Raw genomic sequence first — 26,174 nt, forward strand, 5'->3', positions numbered from 1 at the left:
ACAATTCATCTTCTCCCAGGTATCTGGCAGACCAGAGCAGGTTTTACTCCAAGCTTTATTAGTCCTTTGCTATGTCACCTTTGCCTTTGATCCTCTCAGAATCTGAGATTGAGAAGTTGCCCCAGTGTTTCTCAGTGAAGATGTTGGTATTAAGCACTGTGTTTGGTGCAAGCTTTAAAGTTCTGCAGCATTGGCCAATTTTAGCCTCACCAGACTGTGGAGGATTTGCCAAGTGTTTTATTGGCTGGGTGTTTCCTGTTGCAATGATGACGCACACATAAAAGACTGCGAATGTGTAGCTCTGGATTTCATTTTTGTGTTTGTCTTTGTTGTTTGCTTTTGGAGTAATGGAAAACCAGAGAACTATCCATGAAAGAAAATCAAACATTTTGGATGTTGAAAGAAAGGAAGAATGTAAGAAATGTAGCATAGAAACTTTTCATAGAAGTTCAACAGTTTTCAAGGTCTAGAAGCACAGTGACCATGTCAGCTGAGGAAAACATGTATAGTTGATCAGAACTATACAGAAAAAGTTTCTTAACATCTGTTGCTGAAATCTCCAGTACTTTCCACACTTCAAGGTTGAAGGTATCAGAGTCTGCTAGTAGCAGAAGACTGAGACAGCAGAATTAGAAAGGCCACAGCATAAACTGCAAAACTCTAAACGCTACCAAAAATAGAAAGGCCAGAGTGAAACTTTCTCAGAAGTACAGAGAAGAGAGGGCCTGTAGAGCACTGGAACAGATTATTATAGACAGATGTGATAAGAATAAAATCCTAACAAAGTAATGTTAATGTAAATATACAGAAAAAGGAAAAAAACTGCAGACAATTCTTTGTATACCACAGAAATGCTCAAAAGGCCTGGAGGGAGTGTTACGGCTTGGATTCTGCATGGCCACTACTAAAGCTGACTTGTTCAGCTTTACTGATGATGTACTTAATGACTGTACAGACAGAATGACTTCAGAATCGTACAGAATCATGTCCCCTAGCCTGGGCAAAAGCTTTGAACTTCTCAACAGATTTAAGTTGAATGGGGTGATTTTAAAGCACAAGAGAGCTTGTTAAAACAGAAGGAGGAACCATCAAAACTTGTTTTTTTTTTTTTTAGTGCCTAACATAATTTCAGGATTATGGGAGATTTGGGCCAGAGCCTTAAGGCAATAACCAATAATGGGGAGAAAAAACAGTCCATTGCAAAGAACACCCCAGAGTATTTTGGGTTTTACATAAACGTAGAGGACGACATGGTAGCGCAGTGGTAGTGCTGCTGCCTCGCAGTAAGGAGGCCAGGGTTTGCATGTTCTCCCTGTGTCTCCGTGGGTTTCATCCGGGTGCTCCGGTTTCCTCCCACAGTCCAAAGACATGCAGGTTATTTGGACTGGTAATATGAACCTGGCCCTAGTTTGTGGTTGTGGTTTGTGTGTGTGTGTTCCCCCCACATTGGCCTGGCGCCCTGTCCAGGGGTTTGTTGCTGCCTTGTTTCCTATGCTTGCTGGGATGGGCTCCGGCATCCCCGTTACCTGTTCAGGACTCAGCAGGTTAGAAAATGACATGACAGACATGGAAGACACATGTATATATCCCACACAGGAAAAAAGGGAAAATAGCATACCAGTTATACCATTCTAATGTGTTTCCTTGTACTGTTTTCCACAAACTTAGAGATTTAATGAAATGTTTAATGGCAGCAGATTCCATACTTGATACAGTTAATGTGTGCAAAGGATTTGTAGATGAATGCTAAATCTTATGCTGACTACAACATAATCAGTCCATTTTATTATTTAGCCATTAATTATCAAACCGGCATAATCAATTCTGAGGTTACAGGGAATGGGACTTGCTCCATAACTACTGGGTACAAAGCAGAAACCAATCTTTGGAGGGGCGCTAGTCAAGTCTCAGGACACATGTGTACACCCACTCATACAGGGCTTCTAGATATTTGGCCAGCCCAATTTGTCTTTAAATGAGGTCTGAAAACCAAACTTCTTGATGAAAAGTCCACATTGACATGGTGACAGAGACACTGTCCACACCAGTACTCATCACTAGGGCTCTAAAACTATGGTCATCGCTGTGCCATCTGTTAGAGATGGAACACCAGCCATTTTTTAACATGGTGGCTTTCAAGGTAGTAATATTAGGTGTCATTTTCAGATGCAAACAACATATGCTGCAGTTCAGAAAGCGGTTTGTTTGCTGTTGTTAGCTGATAGAAGACTGATGTCATTGAATGTTTGCTTATAGAAATTAACCGAATAAGCGGAGTCACAGGGCCATAAAAAATTGTAAATACCTTTTAAAAGCAAAACCTCACAAATTCTACTTTTTAACAGTATAAGGATGGAGTGAGCAAATTGTAAAATTACAAATTTTGGTCATTTTTAATGGGGGCTAAACTTCACTTTGCTCTTCAAGCTTCCTTCAGTGCTAATGAAACAGCAGATCTCTGACTGTTGAACAGTTGCTTATTCTCAATATATTCTGCACCCCTAAAATGAGAATGGAAAGGTATCAGGGTCTTCTAGACAGGATACATGTTAATAAACATCACTGCATCCTGATGAGGGTGGCAGTAGCAAAATGTTGAACAGAGGCTGACTAGGTCACCCTATCCTCAGCAACTTGTTACAGCTCCCAAGAGACCCGAGTCTTCCAGCCATTTCTAAGGCTGCCTTGAAACCTGTCTCCCATGAGAGATGCCAAGGGGGCATTCTGCATACATGTACCACCCACCTTGACCGGCTCCATTAAATATGGAGAAAGAGTAGTTCTACCTCAAGGACTTCTTATATATCCCAGTTCCTTATCCAATCAATGTTGAGTGAGTCCAGCAGCCTTACATAGAACCTTCATTTCAGCCACATCTCAGTTCTGAAAGTAGACTAACTGACAAATCCAAAGCTTCATCTAAGGACGACTTGGCTCCTACTTTCCCACCTTGGGCCAGTACAAATTAATCTCTACAAGTCATGTTTGGTCATTTTGATGATCCACTCTTCCTCACTCATGGACATGAAAAGGGATACTTCTCCTCTTTGGGCAGCTTTTCACCCAGGAAAGCACCATGACATTAGATTTGGAGATGCAGATTTTCATCCCAGTTGCATCACACTCACCTGTGAATCATTTCAGTGTGTACTTTAGATTATGACATTAAGAGGACAACACCCTTTCCAAACAGTAAAGACTCGACTTATGTTTCCAAAATGAATACTCTCCAAGCCTTCTCTGTGCCTTGAAAATCATGAATAAGATAAAAGACAGCATGCACCCATGTTTACACTGAATGGACTTCACTTAATGCTAGCAACTTTTATTCAACAAATATTGGGACCAAACAGAATGCAGCAGTGGCCCTGGAACCCCACACCCTTCAAGCACTTTCCACAAGATAATATGGAGTACATAGTCCTATGCTTTTGTCAGATCCACAAAGCATGTGTGGATAATGCTAATAAGTCTGTGCAGGGGCCAACAGTTGGTCCACAATTTCACGGGCAGGAAAAAAGCTTAGTTGGTCCTTACAGATTTTAGGTTCACCTATCAAATGGAGTCTATCTGCCAGTTTGCCTCAGTCCTAAGGCAATGTCTCTGCCTTCCACTCAATATTGAGGAGGGTTAGTTAAAAACAAATACCCCTACAGCATCCAGAGCTTTTGGGATTTCTTGTTGGAGTTCATCCACCACTGCATTATTGGCCAGTCATGCCTTTCTAATTGCTGAGTGACCCTTTTTACAGAGGGTGATCCATTCACAACCAATCCTAGTGACACTGTCTCCTTTGAGGATGATACCTCTACCAAGTTTAAGAGTTCTTTCTAGCGCTCCTTCTAACTCTTGACAATATACACATTTGAGGTCAGTGAATTTCCCCCATCTAACCTTCCTCAGTGGTTGAATGGTTTGCCAAAACCTTTACAAGGCTGCCTGAAACACATTCTTCATGGCCTCACCGAACTCCACTCACTCATGGGCTTTCACTTTGGTTACTGCTGTATCTGTTATCTTTTTGATGTGCTAGTACACCTCTGTCAAATCTGCAGACCTTCCTGTTAATATTTCACAAAAGATCATTTTCTTAAGCTATTTCTACCAAAGGGTCCTAACAACATTCTGGCCAAATCTGTCTTCACTATCGGGGTGTTGAACAGAGTCAATTCAAACTTTGTGTCCCTAACCACTCTAGAGATGCAGGAGGACCTTTTCCAGGGGTAAGAATTGAACTTCTCTCAAACAGAGCCATTCACTTATTCCCATTTACTTACAACCTGTTTGGCTTGTTCTTGCCGGTGCTCCATCTCTCTGAGCCAGGGCACCACTAAGTGGTGATCAGTTGACTGCTCAGCACCACTTTTCTCAAGTGCCTCAAATAAGATGACACAACCACAGTATAATAGAATAGATTAGAATAGAAAGCCTTTATTGTCATTGTAAAAATGGCCTAAGGCATCCTGCTAAGAGCATTTTTGTGTTTGAATATGTTGTTCATTTTAGACAATCTATTACTAGAACATATATCCAATAAAAATACAGTAAGTTAAGTTATGTCTTCACATAAACCAAAAGGGTTTCCTCTCATGAAGTTGCATTAAGGTGATACTCTCATCCACTAGAACAAAATCCAACTGTATGTCACCTAATAGGGTTTTGTGACTTTAGTAAGAGGCTTTATCTCTAGAGTAGGAGAGGTTCCAACCTTGACTGAGAAGTCTGTCTCTAGAGGCAGTGCTTTGTGTAGATGATTAACTACATCCAGCTTTTTTTTTTAACCTTCTCTACTAGTTGTGGCTCCTTTCCCACCAGAGATGTTATATACAGTCTCTAAAGAGCCAGTTTTCATTACGAAGGTCCTCACTCTTGCCTTTCAACGGACTTGCATTTCACTTGACCTTCATCATGGCAACTCCATGAAACTGTTTCAGACTGTGTTATATGGATTGCGTGGCCACAATATATAGCACTTGGGTTGCAATTCCATTTCTGAGGTTCAAGGAGTCAGATTTGGTGTCGTTACTCAGGATGACGATCACTTTGATATATTTCAGATTATTATGAAGTCTGTCTGTAATGGTAACCTTATGAAGCAGACATCTCAAGACAGCAAGAATTGGTGAGACCACAAACATGCTAAGGTCGCTGCCCTAGGAGGGAGAAAATATCAAACTGAGGTTTTAGTATTTGCGTAGATTAATATATAATAGTATTTGCTCAATAAAGGTTAAACACTTCTGGTAACAGAAGTGAGTTCATCTGGTTACATATTTGTAGAATTTATATTCCTTATGCAAACAAGTGAACTAAAATTTTCACAAAAGTCGTGATATTTAATGTAAACTCTTATTCATTTTTAAAAGTTTAAGAGATAAAAGTGCTCTACAGTATACTAAGTATTCAGTGTTTTAATCTGGACTAAAACTTGCTGGCAGTGCTCTTTTGATTTTTGCCCTTTCAGTTTAATAAAGTGCTTGACAAAAATAATTCTACACTAGACCCTTTTTAGGAGTTGTTCCAAGTGCTCCTTCCACTTCTAGACAGTGTCTCTAGCTGATGTAATTTTTGTTCACAAGACACCTGATAAAAGCTGCCTCTTGTTAGCTCCGTTTTACGTTCTTTATTTCCACAGTAGTCTTAACCTGTGTCCTGTTTTAAAAAAACTACATTGCAGTACTTTGTCTGGGAAGGAATTAATTATCAGAAATTGATTAAAATGATAAATATTTTTATAGGTAATGGAAATACCCATTAAGTCATTTTTCTGTTTTACTTCTGCATTCTCTATTGAGTTCATATCAGTTTATTGGAATCACTTCAGATTAGACTACCTATAAATGCATCTGTTTGTGTCTGGTAGAGAAAGTCGGTGATAATATGTATCACAGTATTGCCTATTTCAGTATAAGGCTTGTGAATCCTAAATTTCTGCTTAATAAAACCAAACCAAACTCTCTTATGCAAAAATAGTTTTGACAGCGTATCATGAGCTCTTATTATGCCATGCTGCACAGAGATGAGTAACCACTTTACTGAAGCTTTTACAAGCCTTTTTATGTAGCACTCCTCACTGAGTGCAGGCTAGAGTGCTGTGTATATATACACACATATTTGCACCAAAGATACGACAACAATAATATAATAATTTTTAAGTCTTAGAATATTAACACATATAACAAGGGTACTCGGTTATGTTCCTGCAGTTTCTTAATTAGATAATGAATAAATGATAATGAATACTATTATAAAGATAATGAAACTTGGTGTTGTTTATTAGTGCTTCCATGCTTCAAGACAAAATTTGCTTTTTTAATTTTTTGTGAGAAATTTATCCATATATTTTGTGGTCCATCTCATCCCTCTCATCCATTTCAAAACATTGTATTAGCACAGATAGATACTACATATACACAGATTTAAATGGAAGCACGTGAGCTGGAGAGCTGGTGGTTCCTTTGTCATTTACACCTTATTATTATTTGATGGCTGGTTAAGAAAGCAGGCAACAATTAAAACCTTAATGCAGTAGTTTAAAAGTAAAATAGGTAATTGAGACATCTGAACTGTAATAAGCAAGTTGACTAAAACTAAGCCCAAAAAAATTGCTTTATTAGTCAATAAATGGGTTCTAATTCATAAATTGGTTAAAGCAAAAATCTGCATCCACTGTGTACTTCTATGACTGTAATTGTGCACCAATTGCATATAAACATAAAATTTAATTAATACACATAAAAAGCTGAATAAAAATTATGACTTTTAAAAAGTTTTGGATTTTCGTTGAAAAATTGGCTGTAGAAAGCGCCTGCTGTGCAACCTGCAGTGTTGTCCTGTGTCCAACAACTTCATATTTATTATTTGTACCCATCTTGCATTTAATTTTACTGAAGTAAGAAGTTGAAAATTGATGATGAATGGCATATTTTAACTTTATAAGATTTGTCTAGGTCAAATTTCTAAAGATGTATCCAGTTTTAACAGGGTAATATACAATTTAAACACTGATTTAAGAATTCTGAAAGGAGATATGAAAAGTGGAGTTAAGTGCTTAACCAACTTGGTATAAATTATTGACTATGAAGTCAAAACCATGCGCCCATTTTCAAATATACAAAACTTGCACAAAAGGTACACCAAAAAAGACCTCCATTGCTCTAGTTACTGACATTCCAGGGTTTTCTAAAAAAAAACAAAAAAAAAACATGGAATGTTTAAGTTCACAAATTAGTCAAAAAATAGAATACCATCATAAAGCACCAAATTTGAAATGGGAAAATTTGAAGTGTTTGTAGTTTAGGAGACATTCAAAATATGTAAAGGGTTAAAATGAATAAAAAAAACGAGCAGAGGTAAAAGTTAAGTAGAGAAAAACAGAGGAGAGCATTGATCCTAACATGAAATTGAGTTTAAATGACTTGTGTTGTTCCCTGGGTGGAGGACCTGACTGACCGAGAAATATTTTTCGTTACATTACCTTTATCCATTATTTAAAACTAGGGTCATGCTAAACTGTTAAACATTATTTTTATACATGTACATAAAACCAGTTTAGCACAATAAAATCTGGAATGCAAAAATCTGCCATGTTTTGTAATCTTTAATTTAATCCTTGACTTACTTCCCCATTGGGTAGTCACTTCTGACCACGGTGACCAAGAGTATGGAGTGTGGGGGTGAAAATTTAGCTGAACAATGCAGTTTTGTTGCACTCTCAGACCATTTTGTAACCTCAGGCAGAATTTTTATAGGGCATATATTGCACTGTCTACTCATAAATTTAGTTTACCACAGTCCTTGCCAAGATGCATTATTATAGCATATTTGTTCCAGGTTCAGTGGCTTTGCAGCTCTGACACACGAAGAAGTAAACACAAACAACTAACGTGGGTGGATAAGCAGATCTTATAGGGTCTATACTGCTTGTTTTTTGGGGGTATGACAAACTATGTGGCTGGATATTTGTATCCCATTAGATCTTCTGTCCCCAAAGAGGCAAAACTGCATTGAATTTTCATTTCCCACCATTCACCCTAATAAACTTCTTCTCACCACTGTCTCTCTCTTCACAGATGGAGTGGTCCTGGTAGATCCAGATTATCTGAAAGACAGAAAAGGTGAGAAGCAACTTGCATTGACACATGTATTTATATTGATGATGTCTGTGTGCTTGGCACAAAGGGTGATGATCAGCATTGACCAGTGTGATAACAGTATGAAGTATGTTGTGCATAAAAATTAACTTGTTCTTTGGTTAATAGTTTGGGTTCACACTGAAGCTACAGTATTAAGCAGTTCCTTCTCAGGAAGCTCCTGATATAAAATGCTAGGCATCGTGGAAATTGTGTCATTCAGTCACTCTGACTGGGGCCTAAGATGGCAGTGCATCATTTCATATACTTATCTGGTGTAGTTTACCTTACTAACTTTCACCTGCATCTTTTGTGTCAGCCTACAGTAGTTGGCCTGATAAGCAAATTTTCTATGGTTATTACTCTTGAACATGCATTTCATGCTGTTTTGTACAAGTGTTTGCTTGCACTGACCAAAATTGTTCTTTGCAGTCTTTGTTACACTGACCTGTGCGTTCCGCTATGGTCGTGAAGATTTGGATGTGCTGGGTTTGTCATTCCGGAAAGACCTCTATATCTCAACTTTCCAAGCTTTCCCACCACTGCCTGAGGAAAAGAAACCACTGAGCCGCTTACAGGAGAGGCTGGTGAAGAAACTTGGAGAGCATGCCTATCCTTTCTTCTTCACGGTGAGGACATAGTTGATCATCTGGAAGATACTTGTCTTGATGTTAGATGTAATGAAGTAGCGAAGCAGGCTGTCACCTTCACCTTGGTGGTCATCTTTTTGATATAAATACCTCAGACAGTATGTCTTCAGTAATCTAACAACCTAGAATTTGTTGGTTTGGTGCTACTAGAAGGGTAATAAAGATTACTATACATTTAATTGCCATGATACCTCATATTCTAATTCTTAGCCACCATTCTGGAAAATGTTCAGTGTTCTGTGATTTGCTTTCAGATTCCACAAAACCTGCCCTGCTCAGTTACTTTGCAGCCTGGTCCAGAAGACACTGGCAAGGTAATGTCTCCTTATAGCAGAATTCTCAAAATGTGTCCATCGGTTTCTAAAATAATTTCTTAGCCACATTTGACATAATTCCATACTTTGTGGTGCAGCTCACTTACATTATTTATCATCACCAAACTTTGGATTGGTTAATATGCTCCAATTTCATGCTAAAAATTGTGATTTGAATTTTTAAATGAAATTTCAAACTTTTTTTAATATATATTGTAACTTTAAATGTATGCCAAAATTAACATCCTTTTCTATAAGGATTGTTGTGCCATTGTATCTGTACACAAAAACCATTGACAGATACTAGTAGTAACAAGCCAATTAACCTGGCCCATTGTCACAACTGAGAATATCCTGTTCAAAATATTGCTTTTAAATTATGTGGTTGAATTTCAATGAAGTGCCTGGTGTGTTCAGGGATTTCTTGCCAAGCCTTCGGAGGTGCCAGCATCTCATGCAACTAAGAGAGAGACACCCTGTAAATGTAGAGTTTGCATACAAATATGTCACAGTGAGTCATCATCTTCATCAGTGCTCTAATCAAGCAGGGGCATACCACAAGTGCACAAAGTACAAGGGACCTGTTTTCTGGGGATTCTGATTTTTGACCTGTAACACTAGAGGCATTCTGCTTTCACACTGGCAGGCAATATGGTTTAGCAGAACTACCAAACCACCTTGTCTGCCAGTGTGAAAGCAGAAGTAAGGATTTAGACTTCAGTCCAAAGCTTGCCACTTTAGTCCTCACCTCTGACTCACTCTGTTATCCCTATTTAAGTCACATAATCTGTTTATATTGTAATAGTAAAAACAAAAACATATTCAGACAGTTGTTATAGAGTTCCGTACTTGTAAAGTGCCTGTGGAAGATGTGCCCCTATAAGGTGGTGCTAAGATTAAGGTTGTTTATCAGTGCTTAAAGTGCTAGTGCATTCTTTATTTGTCCGTATAAAAATACATGTATTCTTTCACTAAATGGGGCTCCCATAGTAACCAGTGCTTATATAAGAACCTAGATAAAGATGAACAAAAACGTTATAGTTAAAAAAAACTCAGATAATCAGTTACTGCGTATTTAATGCTGAATCATTAAAACCCTGTTTCTAAAATATGAGGCACAATTATTGAATCCCCTGTGTCTAGTAATTGATAACAACCTCCCCAAGTACAGGAAATAGCACAAAGTCTTTTCCTGCTGTGTTTAATAAAGTTAGAGAAATCTGGTAGAGCAGAACGTGGATGGAACAAGCCTGCCGTGCAGAGAAGATGCCCTCACAGTCAGAAGTTTGATTTTTTTAAACAAAAACAAACTTGAGAATCCTTTCTGACTAACTTAAACAAATTTGGATTTTGTAAGTTCTCCCCTAGTTTTGGGTTTTCTCAGGTAACTGGTTTCTTTACACACCCTAAAGCTGTGCATATTAGATGGAGTGGCTACATGCCAGAGTTGGTTTCTTCCTTGCCCCTAATGCTTGTGAGATGGGTCCTGACTCCTTGGAGCAAAAACTTGGATAGTCCATTTGGGAAATGATAAATGTTGGAAATAAATGAATGTGTTTTGTCTAGGTTTTGCATTATCTGGTAAGATCAGTGACAGCTTATCCTTGCCATTGTGAAAGATAAAAAAAAGCTTTGATTAAATGTAACATTTCTATATCACAAAGTAAAAAGAAAAAACTTTAAAGTTGTACTAGATTAACAGAGTTTACTTTTAAAGAAAATTAAATTAAAACTACACAGGGGAATGAATTCAAACACTTCCAACACTGGAGGCGTAAAACATTTAACTGAAATAGTTTTGCTAGAATAAATGCCTACAGTTTCCCCATTTATAAGGGCATAAAAATTGTTGATTATTTGATCTGTTTTTTTATGCATTGTTGTTCATAGTTATAAGGAGTGCTAGTGTACAGCCAATTTTAAACTCAGGCCTTATTTTTATATTAAACCTTTTTTTTGAGTAATCATAATTCAGAAATAAACATAAGCGAATTATACCTCACCTAGGATGAAGTGTTAAATGTAAATGAGGATAGTGAGCTGAATTTAACTCAAGTACACCAGCAATATCTTTAAGGTTAGCTCTCCATCAGAAGCATACTTCATGGAAAAATACTTTGCTCTTAGATGTAAACCATTCTTCCTAATACATTTAATCACATTGTATTTCACCTACCATTGCTGATATATGATATGTTTATTAAGTTTAAGCTGTGATTAGTTTTATCAAAATTGGATAGTTAACTACAAAATAGACTGACCAAGGATCGAAATGGTTGATAGACCCTCATTTTTTATCTCTTCCTACAGCACCCATAAAATATATAACCTCTGTACTATTTACTAATTAAAGTGAGTTTTTATTCACTACTGAATGCCATCATACACCCTCTCTTCACCTCTTTCCACTCTCATCTTCTTTTTCAGGCCTGTGGAGTAGATTTTGAAATTCGAGCATTTTGTGCCAAAGCTGTGGATGAGAAGATTCACAAAAGGTTATTTAATTTGTGGTAATATGTATATGTAAATATGTAGTCCAGCATTTCTGATGAATCACCAAAACATATATGTTAGGTTAATTGGATCGGGATGGGTGAGTTTGCCCTGGGATGCATTGTCGCCCATTATAGGGGTGTTGTATGATTGGTATCTGACTTGAGTCCTGTGCTGCCTTGAGAAGTAGCAGCTCTCTGTGAACTTGAATTAGATAAGCAGGTTATAAAACGGATAGAATGAATTTTTTTTTCCTTTTCATTGTCACAAGTCCAAATAAGGGTGTGTGTTTGTCTGTGTAGTGATGTGCAAATGTGTATGTAGGTTTAAATATAGGTTGGTCATAAATTTCCAGGATTACTTTGATGATAAACTTCACATGTTAAAATATTACATGATAAAGTTGGCACTTTTGTGGTGTATTAAAAAGGCACTTTGCGATGTACTTCACTCTGGTTGACGGTGGAAACATCTTAAAAATGTTTTGCTCTTAGTCGATGGTTTACTAGGGAGATTAGAAATAGTGGTAAGCCTGATGAAAACTGTGAATGAGAAACCTGTGCCAAATAAATTCTACATATTAGAATGTATTTCCAGGGTTTAGTTCAACAGTCATAATTATATAGTAGTTTTCTGGGTATCATCTTCAAAATGGACCTTTATAAAGATGTTTGTTTTGTATGAAAGACACATAGTCGTCAGTTCTGGCAAGAAATATGTCAGTACAGTTTTCAGTCCCAGCCAAGTGATTAATTTTAGTAGTTAACTAGGGGGCTTCCCCCCTTGCTTGCTTCACTTGCCAAACCACCCGGCCTGTGCTACATGCTAGCCACTTCGCGTCTCTGCCACTGCGTGTGTGGATTTCACTTTCACCAAACAACAAATCTTTTAATTCTCACGGATATGCCTCTTCATTGGGAAGAAACACTACTTTTCCCTGATGGCAACACGAATTAGACGATCTACAAGTCTCCGACTTAAAGTTTAAATCCAAGCAATATATTCGATCTCTTTTCGCTGTTCATTTCACCGAGTAATAATTTCCATTTGTTTGCGCTAATACGATCTTTACTATCATTTTTTTGAGATTTTTGAATTTTAGTATTTTCATAATCTCTGACCTGCTCTACATGTGTATCGCATCAACATTTTTGAATTCTTTACGACATTCTACTTTGTCTTCTACTCTTTGTCTTTTATTTCCGGCCCCAGGCGTAGTTAAATCTCTTGGCACAAAGTCTCATCTCACGGGACATGAAAGTATCTCTCTGAAAAAGTCACGTCTCATCTCGTTTTAGGATTTTTTTATTGTAATAGAGAGACATGTTCTAGTGTTGATCTGGAATCGACAAGGGTACAGGTTCAGTTGATGTATAACATGAGCAAATTTCTCAGCTTATTTTACCCTTCTTTGTGTAAATGATTGTAGTATGTAATGAAGTGCATTTATGGCATTTGCCCTTAAGGATACTAAACTTATGTGCAGATACTAAACTTACAAATAATGTGCAGTGTGTGTGTGTGTGTATGCGCTTTTTCTAAGCTACTCTAAATCTAAAAAAAAAAAAATCTGCTATCTCTTGCTTTGATAGAAACTCTGTTCGGCTGGTTATCAGAAAGGTCCAGTATGCACCAGAAAAACCTGGTCCACAGCCAATGGTGGAGACCACACGCAGCTTCTTGATGTCAGACAGATCGCTGCACCTTGAGGCCTCCCTTGACAAAGAGGTATCTGTCCTTTTTCTCTCTCTACTGGTTTGACCACAGGACTGCTTCAGTTTTTACTTAGAATTTATCTTGAACCTTTAAAATTATAAATATAATAAAATATGCTGTTTCTTGGCAACCCCCCAGTTTTGCTTTAATGGTTTAGACTTTTTATTCCTCTTAATATATAATTCAACGGAGTTAATCATCAAAAATAAAAAGATGTAACTGCAATGAAACAGGAGTATCCACAAAGAAAAATAAACATTACTGTCACTATATTAATTTTTTCCCCATTTGTGACATAATATTTTCAGAGCAATTAACAGCCTGCAGTAGTACTGCATTCCCAGATCGCTCATGATATGCCTGCACATTTGACCAGCTGAACAAAGATCTTGCATTCCAGTATCTGACCTTGAGAGTGCAGCTAACTGCCCACCAAATTGTAGCCAATGAGAAATGTCTATCCCGTAATGTCATCAGTACTGTCTGATTGGTCTCATGGCTGCATTGTTTATCTGGCCTACTTGTAACTGGGAGTAGAACATTTCTCCTGTAATTATGCTCTTTGGTATTCAGGTTGTGTTTATATCTAATTATGGCAATAACTAACAAGTGCTTGGACTTGGAAACCTGTAATTATACATCTCAATGAACTACACTTGAATGACAGTCAATGCTTGTCTCAAACAGTATTATGAATATTGATTTGAATACCTGCAAATCGATTAGTACCCTTTAGTGTCTTTGCAAATGTAATATAATATAGTTAAAACACAAGATTATTTCAAAATTATTAAACTAAAAATTCAGGATAATATTTGGATTTGTCATTCAATTATCTATTTTCAATCTGACTTTATCTATTTCAGAGGTACAGGGGAACCCTAACCTAGCTTATCACAGGCAGCTTTAGATGCAAGGCAGCCTTGAGCAGGATTCCAGTCTGTTCAGTTATCCAATAATTATATATAAAAATAATAAATGGTCGTCCTTGATTTGCATATTGCTTTTGCTGTAATCAGGAGGTGAGAAATGGTGCATTAAAACTATCATGAATGTTATTAATGAGATGCAGACATTGCATTGCACGTTTACACTTTCACACCACTAACCATTTCTAGTAAAATGCTCTTATTAGGGCTACAAATACCATTCCACATTGACTAAGCAAGTGCTGGTATCAGTTTAGTTTTAATAGACTTTATTGTTGATAACAGGCCTTTGATTTGGGGACAGTAGTACAAAGCTTCCTTTGTTTCTTATTGTTTGTAGTATTGGTTATTTGCAAGCAAAAAACAAGAATCATAAGGAAAACCTGAGACAGTAAAATATAGATGTTTTAATTACTTCATATAGAATGAGCATGACTACAGTAAACAGAGTTTGGTGCAACTTGTTGCAAATTTCAAGAATGAGTGTGATGTGTAGAGTACAAGTTAAAGGAGATTTATTAAGCATCTGGAATACTTCGTACAGTTTTCATCTCCAGTAAACAAAAAAGTCATAGTGGCCAGAGAAGAGTGACTAGGATGATTCCAGGACTGCAGAGTTTGAGTTATGGTGGGATGCTGAATTACCTTTTCAGTGTAAGCAAAAGGAGATTAAGAGGAGACATGATTGAAGTGTGTAAAATTATGAAGAGAGTTAGTACAGTGAATTGAGACTGCTATTTTAAAATGATTTCATCAAGAACACAGGGACACAGCTGGAAACTTGTTAAGGGTAAATTTTAAGCAAACATTAGGAAGTTTTTCTTCACACAGAGAACCATAGACACATGGAATAAGTTACTAAGTAGTGTGGTAGACAGTAGGACTTTAGGGACTTTAAAAATCGATCTGATGTTATGATGAAAGAATTGGATGGATGGGACTGGCAAGCTTTGTTGGGCTGAATGGCCTGTTCTCACCTAGATGTTTCTAATATTCTGGTGAGCTGCATTGAAAATAAATAGCAAAATGAATGGCGATCATTAATATATATCAGTTGACTGTATATATAATATATACACGAGGTGAGACACAAAAATAGCTTGGGCCTTTCCTGGAAAACAGTCTGGAGGTCGGCCTGATGTGAATCATAGAACTATATCCCCTTCTACACACCCTCTCAAACCACCGACCGGCTAGGTATATCCTGTGAAGAGCCCAGTCAGTATTTGTCACGGCAACTCGTGTTGCGATTGTTGTGCAATGTCCGGTGAAAAAAGCGAACAGCGAGACTAGACAAGACAACACTCCCATGCACAATGCTTTTTCCATAAAGCAGTTTTTGACTGACAAAAACATTCCTGTCCTCGATCATCCTCCCTAATCCCCCGATTTAGCTCCCTGTGATTTTTCACTTGTTCCCAAAAATCAAAAGTAACCTGAAAGGAAAACATTTTTCTTCAATGGATAAAGTAAAGACAGAAACAGCAAGCCTGTTGAAGAGCCTCAAGCAAGATGACTTGCAGCTTTGTTTCAGTCAATGGAAGATGCGTATGGAGCGGTGTAGAGATCGGGAAGAGGAATATACAGTATAGAATGTGACAATGTTTAGAATGCTGTAATTCATCAATAATTTTTTTTTTTTCTTTTTTTTTACCAATCCGGTTATTTTTGTGTCTCATCGTGTGTATGTGTGTGTGTGTGTGTGTATGTATATATATATATATATTATATATATATATATATATATATATAATATAGCAAAAAATACGTAGTGGGGGGGTGGGGATTAAGTCAGTGTGAACGGGGTGGGGGAGTTGCAAATATGCAAACCGTATCACAGACCTTCTCTTCCATTCGTACAACCTACGGCCAAGAAGCCCTCCAATGTATTAGACGAATCTGTGAAGCACACAGCTATGAAAAACTCTTCTTCCTCCATAGTTGTATCAGGCATGATGCAACTCCGAAATGTTTACGATTCAAACCACCAACGAACACCCCGAAGATGTCAACCATCATGCAACAATTCACAAAACGAGTTTTATACAACCAATAACCCCCCCCCCCGTTCACACTGACTTAGCCCCCCCCCCCCCACGTAATTTTTGCTATATATTGCCTTTGATTCTTGTAAGTCTAAGCATTATCCTCTGATGAAGGGCACTGGTAGAGGCTGAAAGCTCAGGAATAAAAACTACTTTATGATACGCGATTCATTTTCTCCCTTTGTGGATCTCCAGCTGCAAATATGCAAACCGTATCACAGACTTCCATATATATATATATATATATATATATATATATATATATATATATATATACACATAGCCGAGGCCATCTTTATGTAGAGCAACAATTCTTTTTTCAGATCCTCAGACAGTTCTTTGCTATGAGGTGCCATGTTGAACTTCCAGTGACCAGTATGAGAGAGTGTGAGAGCAATAACACCAAATTTAACACACCTGCTCCCCATTCACACCTGAGACCTTGTAACACTAACGAGTCGCATGACACCGGGGAGGGAAAATGTCTAATTGGGCACAATTTGGACATTTTTCACTTAGGGGTGTACTCACTTTTGTTGCCAGCGGTTTAGACATAAATGGCTGTGTGTTCAGTTATTTTGTGGGGACAGCAAGTTTACACTATTATACGAGCTGTACACTGACTATTTTACATTGCATCAAAGTGTCATATCTTCAGTATTGTCTCATGAAAAGATATAATAAAATATTTACAAAAATGTGAGGGATGCACTCATTTTTGTGAGATTATATATATATATATATAATATATATATATATATATATATATAATTTTTTTTTCTTGCTGTTTTGAATGTTATGTGAAATTTGCATATTTGCATATATGGTTTAAGGGTGTGTTACTTATTGTGTGGCTCACCAAGCTTTTATGGGCAGGTCTTACCTTATTAGGATTATTTGCATTATTCAAATCCATGCTAGACTGCAGCGTCAGTTGCCATACGCTCAGTAGTGCTGGCTGACGGGAGATTTAGATTTAATGAACTGCAGTAGTGTTGCATGGTAAGTTGTACTGGCCTTTTCAACCTATATGAACACGCAGTCTTAAAACTCTTTCCATTCAAATTCAATTGTAGCCTTCATTTGCATATTAGCGAGTCAGAGGCAGTTGGTCACACACTCCTAATAATAAATAAATAAATCGTGCAATATGACAGGCCCAGCAACCCACACCCAGTAGTCTGAGACACACTCCAACAAAATCAAACAGGTTTTTTATTCTGTTTATACGTCACTGGCTACATAGCACACTATTGGCTGTTATAAAAACAGGTGAGCAGTACTGTGCTGGAAGGCTGGTACGCAGTCAGTGAATATTACATGGCTAGTGATTTTCAGTCATTTAAGTTGACATGGTCTGGCAATGAGATCAGCAACTGCAGACAAGAAGTCTGACATACCCAACACCTAGAAGTTGTGTCATGTGACATCAGCTTAACTGGGAGATACATCCAGGTAACATGCAATCAGCTTTTCAAACCAAATCACAAATAAAGAATAAGTTCACTTTCTAAAACTGTAAGAGAAGTGACTGTAAGTAAATCCAAACAGATGAACATTTTCAGTTAGAGTGCATTTGTGCAGGTGTTGGAGTAGCTGAGAGCTCAGCTTGAATTCAGATTGCAGATTGTAACTGAGTAAATGATGTTTTTTCAGTTTTCAGTCCTCCCTCACACCAGTTTCTGTTCAGTTCTGCCATACTGACTGTGCTGCATTGAAAAGTAAAATAGTTCAGCTGTAGATTTGTGCAAAAGAGTTCTTTTGAACTTGCATCTTTCACAATAAACATGATATAAAGACAAGCATAAAAACAGCCTTGCCAACCACATGTGGACTAGCTAATTAAGGAACAGGCAGACTACATTTATAACATTATGACTGCCACGCAGCTGTGTGCAGACTTCATGGTGACTGCTACATGGTCATGTTATACTGTACAGTAGCAAACAGGCCAGGTGTGAGAAAACAATGTTTATCAGATGTATTGTGTTTTCTTAAGTTAATTTAAGCAGTATGGCTCCCCATTTCATCGTCTCCCAACTGTATAGCTCCTTTGAGAGACAAAAAAAAAATGTGCCACTGCTTTAAACCTGGGAGATAAAACATCAGTTAGAATTTAAGAGGATGCAGCTACCTGAAGAGACACATCTGGATAACAGATTGTTGAGGCATTGATCATATTGTGATAACTAAAAGAATAACTATACAGATTAATGGAGATGCCTCCTCCCCATGAATGTTCTGCTCACTTCTTCTCTGGCGCTGCTTGACTATAAGTTGCTAGCTGCTTTCCTGCAAGCTGGGGAAATTTCAGTTTACAGCAGACTGTGTTGAAATTCTATTTAAAGTTACTCTTGCTTTTATTGTTTCAGTCTTGCAGCTGTTGTCCACATTATATAAATAGGTTATGCTTTTGAGTTTTTTGTCTGTGGATTAGCTGGATGCTTACAGGAAGATGCAAGCAAAATTAGTCAGTGTGGTTTACTTTTATTTAAAAAAAAAAAAAAAAAAAAGTCACTGGCATTCTGACTTGAGCTTTCTATCAAACGCAAGCATATGCTCTTATGTATATGAAAGGATTTTTACTGGCATATAACCTGTGGTGATGTGAAATTGTGTTAATGGAGAACTATAGGAATTTCATTGAAGGTATATTTGTGTTTGCTTTGGTGACTGACTACTCATGGCATTTCTCCATTTATATAAAAAAAAAAAAAAAAAAAAACTTAGTCATTTCTGATTTTTGTTTTTATCCTTTCAATATAATTCTTCAACATTCAAGAATTTGTTGAATTTGTTGATTTTATAAATTAACCCTTTTGGCCCCGACTAGTACATATACAGTATATGCAGCCGTTTTTGTAAAGCACAGGTACGTTTGCAGCTGTTGGAACCGGACGTGCTACTATTAGTGCAGACTGGAGAGGCTGGCATACAGTACACAAAACATGGAAGTGAAAATGGACTGTGCGCACCACTTTCAATTTTATTTCCTCAAGATGATTGCAGTATTTGCTGCTATTGTATAATAATAGTGATAATTTTTTTTTGTTTTTTCATTTTTGAGTTTCCTAGACACCCCAAAGGTAGAATATCTCACCAAATAATTTTTCCCATAAAAACAGAAAATCCAGGGCTGAAAGGGTTAAGACAGTTGATTTGTTTAATGGGAGTAGAATCTTGCTATAAAAGTTATTTATTAACACTCTATCCTGGTAGAGGATAAGGTCAAAAATGGTTATTGAGAAACAGAACTCTCACACTGGCATCTGAACCAACAGTTTAAGTAAGTAAGTAAGTAAGCAAAGCTTGTGAGGGGAGGATAATCTCAGTATTGGCATGGGTGTGTCGTAAAGAAGGTCTCTAGGGCCACCCCACTGAGTAAGGCCTACCCTACTTATTGCTGACTGAGACATCTCTGTCAATAGGATGCAGCAGAGGTATTCTAATTGGGGCACGTGGCCAGCAGGGTACCAAGAAAGTGTTTATAACAACAACAGAAGTTAACACAGTCACCTTTGTCTGGAAGAAGGAAATAATTCAGGAGCTACAGTGATGGGAAGGAAGTTCTGAAAGTTTAGAGGATGTTTTAGACCCTACAGATTGGTTTTAGGGCTTGTTTTGAAACGGACACCCTATTGGAATTTAAAGACTACTCCCTGTCATTACATTCAAGGGTTTGTTGTCAGGTGGCAAGTTGGTCAAAGAATCACTTTCCACATTTACATGCACTTCAATAACCTGATTATTCCCAGAAACTCGATTTCTAAAATGCTATGTAAACCCTTATTCCAATTAGAGAAATCTGGTTATTGGCCTCCACCAATAATCTGATTATGTGGCCATGTAAACCCATAACCAGGTTACTGTTAAGGATTTTGTAGTCTGTACATGTCCTTTGCACTCTGATTCTGCACATGTATTTGCTTCACACACGCTTTTAGCAGCCATGGGCTGAAGCATCATAAAATACATTTCCAGAGACTAATGCTCAGTACATTATTCCTTCTCCTGGCTGAAATAAGCTGTCTCAGTATTTCAGAAACAGTTAAATTTGTGTTGAGCTGAACGTAAATAACAGTGTTAAACTCAGCCGCACAATCTCTAGAGCAGCAGGGTAACACGTAAAAAGTAATCTATGTAGTCCGGTTACTTTATAGAGTAACGAGCAACCTAACACAATACTTACTGAAGTAAAAATACCTGTGTTATAATTATAATTGTTCCAGCAGCAGAAGCACCCCTACCAGGTTCTTTTGCATAGCCATGCAGAACAGAGTTTGATTTGTTTATTCCTGTAACAGAATCGTCAATCTGACTAGATGTATTTATAAAACACAAGCACATATCACAGGTGTCAAGTTTATTTTCAGATTCATTGTGTCCGATGATGTCATTTAACTCTTTTTTGCACAATTTAAAGATGTGAGAGCATTTTCACAAAGGAAAATTCCCGAAGCTTACTTACACATGTAAATGGTGATTATTAAGAAACCAGATTTCTGCCTCAAACAGGTTATTCACCTTAACTCGATGTTGTGTGTGCATGTAAACGCATTGACTGTTGGAGAAGAAAAGATAGCCAGATAGTGGAAAAAGTGGAAGTGGAAAAGTAGGGAGGCCAACTGAATGCAAAAACATATTATGTAGGCAGGGCGGAGAGATGCGTGTCTTGTTTTGCTTTAAATGGTTATCTTCTTCTTTTGTGCTTTGGTTTAACCTTCTTGACATTAACCCTGAGAGTCTCTTGGGTTCAGAAATCCTTGTAAAAACTGTTAAGCCTGTGTGTCTCTTGGGTCAAGTTCACATATACAATGCTAAGTCTGAACAGTACTCAGGACAATATTCTACTGCCATCTAGTGGACTATATAACATTATGCTTCAAAAAAATCATGAATATTTCTATGTGTTTTGCCACTCTATGGGAACTCCTCAGTACTCAGGAGTGGGACAGAGCCTTCAACCAAAACACACAAAGGTATGTAAAGAAGAAACTTTAAAGTCAGTTTTACAACAAACTGAAACTGAACCATTTGTTGAATCAGGTAAGAGTGATGACAATGTGAATTGGGCATTGGACACAGATAGTGAAAGTGATGCATATAGCACTACAAAACTATGAAAAAGTCTGGGAACCCCTCTTAATTCTTTGGATTTTTGTTTATCATTGGCTGAGCTTTCAAAGTAGCAATTTCCTTTTAATATATGACATGCCTTATGGAAACAGTAGTATTTCAGCAGTGACATTAAGTTTATTGGTTTAACAGAAAATATGCAATATGCATCAAAACAAAATTAGGTGCATAAATTGCACCCCAACAGAGATATTCCATCAATACTTAGTTGAGCCTCCTTTTGCAAATATAACAGCCTCTAGACGCCTCCTATAGCCTTTGATGAGTATCTGGATTCTGGATGGAGGTATTTTTGACCATTCTTCCATACAAAATTTCTCCAGTTCAGTTAAATTTGATGGCTGCCGAGCATGGACAGCCTGCTTCAAATCATCCCATAGATTTTCGATAAAATTCAAGTCAGGGGACTGTTACAGCCATTCCAGAACATTGTACTTCTCCCTCTGCATGAATGCCTCTGCAGATTTTGAACTGTGTTTTGGGTCATTGTCTTGTTGGAATATCCAACCCCTGCGTAACTTCAACTTTGTGACTGATGCTTGAACATTATCCTGATGAATTTGTTGATATTGGGTTGAATTCATTAGACCCTCGACTTTAACAAGGGCCCCAGTCCTTGAACTAGGCACACAGCCCCACAGCATGATGGAACCTCCACAAATTTGACAGTAGGTGGCAGGTGTATTTCTCGGAATGCTGTGTTCTTCTTCCTCCATGTAAAGTGCTTTTTGTTATGACCAAATAACTCAATTTTTGTCTCATTAGTCCAAAGCACTTTGCTCCAAAATGAATCTGGCTTGTCGAAATGTGCATTTGCATACAACAAGCGACTCTGTTTTTGATGCGAGTGCAGAAAGGGCTTCTTTCTCATCACCCTGCCAAAGAGATGTTCTTTGTGCAAATTGCGCTGAATTGTAGAATGATGTACAGATACACCATCTGCAGCAAGATGCTCTTGCAGGTCTTTGGAGGTGATCTGTGGGCCGTCTGTAACCATTCTCACAATTCTGCGCATATGCCCGCTCCTGTATTTTTCTTGGCCTGCCAGACCTGGGTTTAACAGCAACTGTGCCTTGGGCCTTCCATTTCCTGATTACATGACAGTTTAAACCTCTGAGGTAGCTTTTTGTAGCATTCCCCTAAACCATGATACTGAACAATCTTTGTTTTCAGATCTTTTGAGAGTTGCTTTGAGGATCCCATGCTGTCACTCTTCAAAGGAGAGTCAAAGGGAAACACAACTTTCAATTGACCACCTTAAATACCTTTTCTCATGACTGGACTCATCTGTCTAAGAAGTTCAAGGATTAATGAGCTAATCCAACCAATTGGTGTTGCAAGTAATCGGTACTGAACCGTTATATGCATTTAAATCAGCAAAATTACAAGGGGGACCCACATTTTTGCACAGCCAGTTTTTTCACATTTGATTTAATTTCATACAACTAAATACTGCTTCACTAAAAATCTTTGTTCGGAAAACACCCCCAGTACTCAGATGTTCCTAGGAAATGAAAGATGTACCACTGTTATCTTTTTTGTTGAAAGTAGAGTAAATTATTATGCAGGCTGAGAGGGGTTCCCAAACTTTTTCATAGGACTGTATACCTGAATTTGGTCGTCTGAAGATTCAGTGTGGCGAAATGGTAAAATAATTATGATCAGGTGGAAGGAGAAGAAAGATGTTAGCCTCCTAAACACTGTTTATAATGCAGCAAACTGTCAATGTTTGTGTCAGGGGAAATGTGGCAGTCACTAATCTTTGCGCTGTGGTTGACTACAATAATATAGTGGGTGGCATCAATCATGCAAATCATGCACTTGCATTCTAACCCCACATGTGCAAGCGACAGAAAAAATATTATAGAAAAAGTGCACAAAGAAACACATCTACTCTACCAAATTCTGATGTTGGGCGATTGTTTCAAACATGTCACATAAAGGGTGTGTACTAAATTGGCATCAGTACAGTAGTACCTTTACTACTGTATTTAAGCTGATGTTTGGTATTAATATTTTTCTGTTGTGCATAATATTTTTCTTGTTGATAAAAAAATTGTTTTTGGTTTTGGCTTATTTTTCTGGGAGGTACACATAGTACTAAGGAGGTTAATGAAACTGTTTATTTAGACATATTTTGGAGGTCTTCAACATTTTACTGTTGGCTTGTGCGACTAACAGTAGGCCCTTCAATGGCACATAAACACCACACAAATTAAATCTGTTATTTACGTGTGCATGCACCCATTAGTGCACGGGTGTCAAACTCCGGTCCTGGAGGGCCGCAGTGGCTGCAGGTTTTCATTCTAACCATCTTCTTAATTAGTGACCAGTTTTTGCTGCTAATTAACTACTTTTGCCTTAATTTTAACTAACTTGACTCAGGCCCCTTTGTTCTTTCTTTTTCCTTAATTAACAGCCAAACAATAATGAGACACAAAACAAGGTGACACATGACCAGCTCACCCGTGCCCATCACACAATATCTGAAAATAAAGAAAGGTGAAGGTCTCAGTAAAGTGGATCTCTCAGGTCACCAAAACGTTTTGATCAAAAATCAACAGTTTTGGAAATGTCTGCTGTGGCAGAATGAGAGCAGCAACAAGCCATAGAATTAAATAACAAGTTTAATTAACAGCAAGAATCGACTTCTCATTAAGAAAGTGATTGGTTGTAGCCGATTTAGCTGGTCAACTATTAGCTTGTTTTATGTCTCATTTCTGTTTGGCTGTTATTTAATGAAGAAAAGAATCAATTCAGATTACGGAATCCTTAAAAACAGGTCTATTAAAATGAAGGGAAAAGAAGTTAATTAGCAGTGAAAACTGGTCACTGATTAGGGAAAGGGTTAGAATTCAATCCTACACCCACTGCATCCCTCCAGCCCCGCAGTTCGACACCCCTGCATTAGGTACAATAAAATGTGATCTGTAGGTCTTTACATCTTTTAACCACTGGTAATTGGGATCTCTTTCAATGTGTCTGATTTCAGTTGTACTACCATGGGGAGCCAATCAGTGTAAATGTCCACGTTACCAACAACTCCACAAAAACGGTCAAGAAGGTAAAAATTTCTGGTAAGAGAGAATATATAAAATTCCTGGTTTTTCTAATTCTCCATTTCTCCTAGTTTACCCAGTGAAATGAGTGATAAAAGAACAAATGAAAGATAAAAGAGATGGCGGTCTTACACCATCAATTTTTGTTCCAGACTACTTTAAATACTGCCCTTTATTGAGGGAAATGCCTGGGCTGTCCAGAGCTTTTCCAGATGTAGTTTGTTGACCTGTTGCTATTGTATTTACATTCTTCAGCCACTGAGTGCTAGAACTGTAGGTGTAGTGTGAGCATCCTACAAGTCTGTTAAATGTTCTAATCCTTGTGCAAAGTGCAGGTGATGAGAGTATGTTTGTACTTTGGGTATGTACATGGTCTAGTGTGTGCTCTTCCCATTAACCCTTGTGTCTCATCTCTTTCCTTTCTCCCTCACAGTTCGACAGTATGCAGATATCTGTCTGTTTAGCACTGCCCAGTATAAGTGTCCTGTGGCCCAGACAGAGGCTGAGTGAGTACCCCGTCTCTGCCTCCTGCTGCATCCACCCAACTCTCCATCATTCCCATACTTCTGTTTGCTCTGCTTTTAGAATGCTTTACCCCCCATTTTGTCCCATTTTGCCCTACATACAGACAAAACTCATATATCAGAAGTACTTTCTGCACAATATCTCGCCAATACCTACAAAGACCAGGAATCTTCTCTTCAGTGAAGTTCTGGGTAATAAACTTAAAGACAACCACACTTATAAGGCCTTGAATCAGAGTGACTTGTGACAGGGATTTATCACAGTTCACGTATCAGTTCTACACAAAGCTAGTGTCTCGTAAGTAAGCCTTACAGATACAGGAAGGCATGCTTCAGGAACAAGAAGGAAACTGTGCCTTTCTGAATGAAGTAGCTAAGTGACTGGTCTTCAGATTGGATTAAAATGTTGACAGCCCAATGAATCTCATACACAGACACAGTGGATGACATAACATGAATGAGTTTTCACCAAGGCTGCTACAGCCTGGCTTTTGTAGGAGCAGATAAAAGGCCGATTTTCAGAAGATCGATCAAAGCTTTCTAAGAACAAGAAAATTACTTTGGAGTATTCAAAGTCAAACATGTAGACGAGTAGCAAAGTTTTAGAAAGGATTCTCTGCTCTTAAAGAACGCATGGTCTGCACTGTACAATACATGTCTATGCTAGAGTTGCACAAACAGATCAGGTGCTAACTTCTGTATAAGAAGTTGTGCATTACACCTCGTGACATCTGACTGCACAAGAAGTTGTGCATTACACCTCGTGACATCTGACTGCACAGTCAACTATTTTAAGATTTTTGCTGCACTGTTACTTATTTACCAAAAATGTAATACACAGTTAAGATAATCTGGATAAAGTTTGAACAACAGGGCAACAAACCTATTGAATAGGTACATACTGAACATTCAGCCTCATGGCATCTGTTCAGTTTCATAGTCAGGAAGTGTCACACTTCCTGCCAGAGTATCTGTCTTCTCTTTGATGGTGTAGTTTGCCATTCAGGTCTGGTGTCATAAGGTAATGAGATCATAATTCTTCAGTGATACTAAATAGGCATTGCTTTTCTGTAAAAATTCAAGAGATTCTGAAGTGCTTGCTGCCAGCAGCAGGCCAATCATTTGCTTTTTTTTATAACCCATGTTGCAGTGCTAGTGTCTCACTTTTAAGAATGC

General features: G+C 37.8%; 1 protein-coding gene across 2 annotated transcripts in view; it reads left to right on the forward strand.

Annotated features, from left to right (window-relative positions):
* Positions 1–26,174, forward strand: part of LOC114648746 (arrestin red cell) — a 109,294-nt gene that overhangs the window by 74,640 nt on the left and 8,480 nt on the right. For both annotated transcript variants that reach the window (XM_028797963.2, XM_051924155.1), the window contains 7 exons: positions 8,073–8,117; positions 8,565–8,761; positions 9,037–9,096; positions 11,524–11,591; positions 13,182–13,317; positions 24,408–24,492; positions 24,908–24,980. In XM_028797963.2, the coding sequence (XP_028653796.1) occupies positions 8,073–8,117; positions 8,565–8,761; positions 9,037–9,096; positions 11,524–11,591; positions 13,182–13,317; positions 24,408–24,492; positions 24,908–24,980 (664 nt within the window). The remainder of the gene's footprint in view (positions 1–8,072; positions 8,118–8,564; positions 8,762–9,036; positions 9,097–11,523; positions 11,592–13,181; positions 13,318–24,407; positions 24,493–24,907; positions 24,981–26,174) is intronic.

Source organism: Erpetoichthys calabaricus, chromosome 3 (genome assembly GCF_900747795.2).
Source record: "Erpetoichthys calabaricus chromosome 3, fErpCal1.3, whole genome shotgun sequence".
In the NCBI taxonomy this organism is placed as follows: Eukaryota; Metazoa; Chordata; class Cladistia; order Polypteriformes; family Polypteridae; genus Erpetoichthys; species Erpetoichthys calabaricus.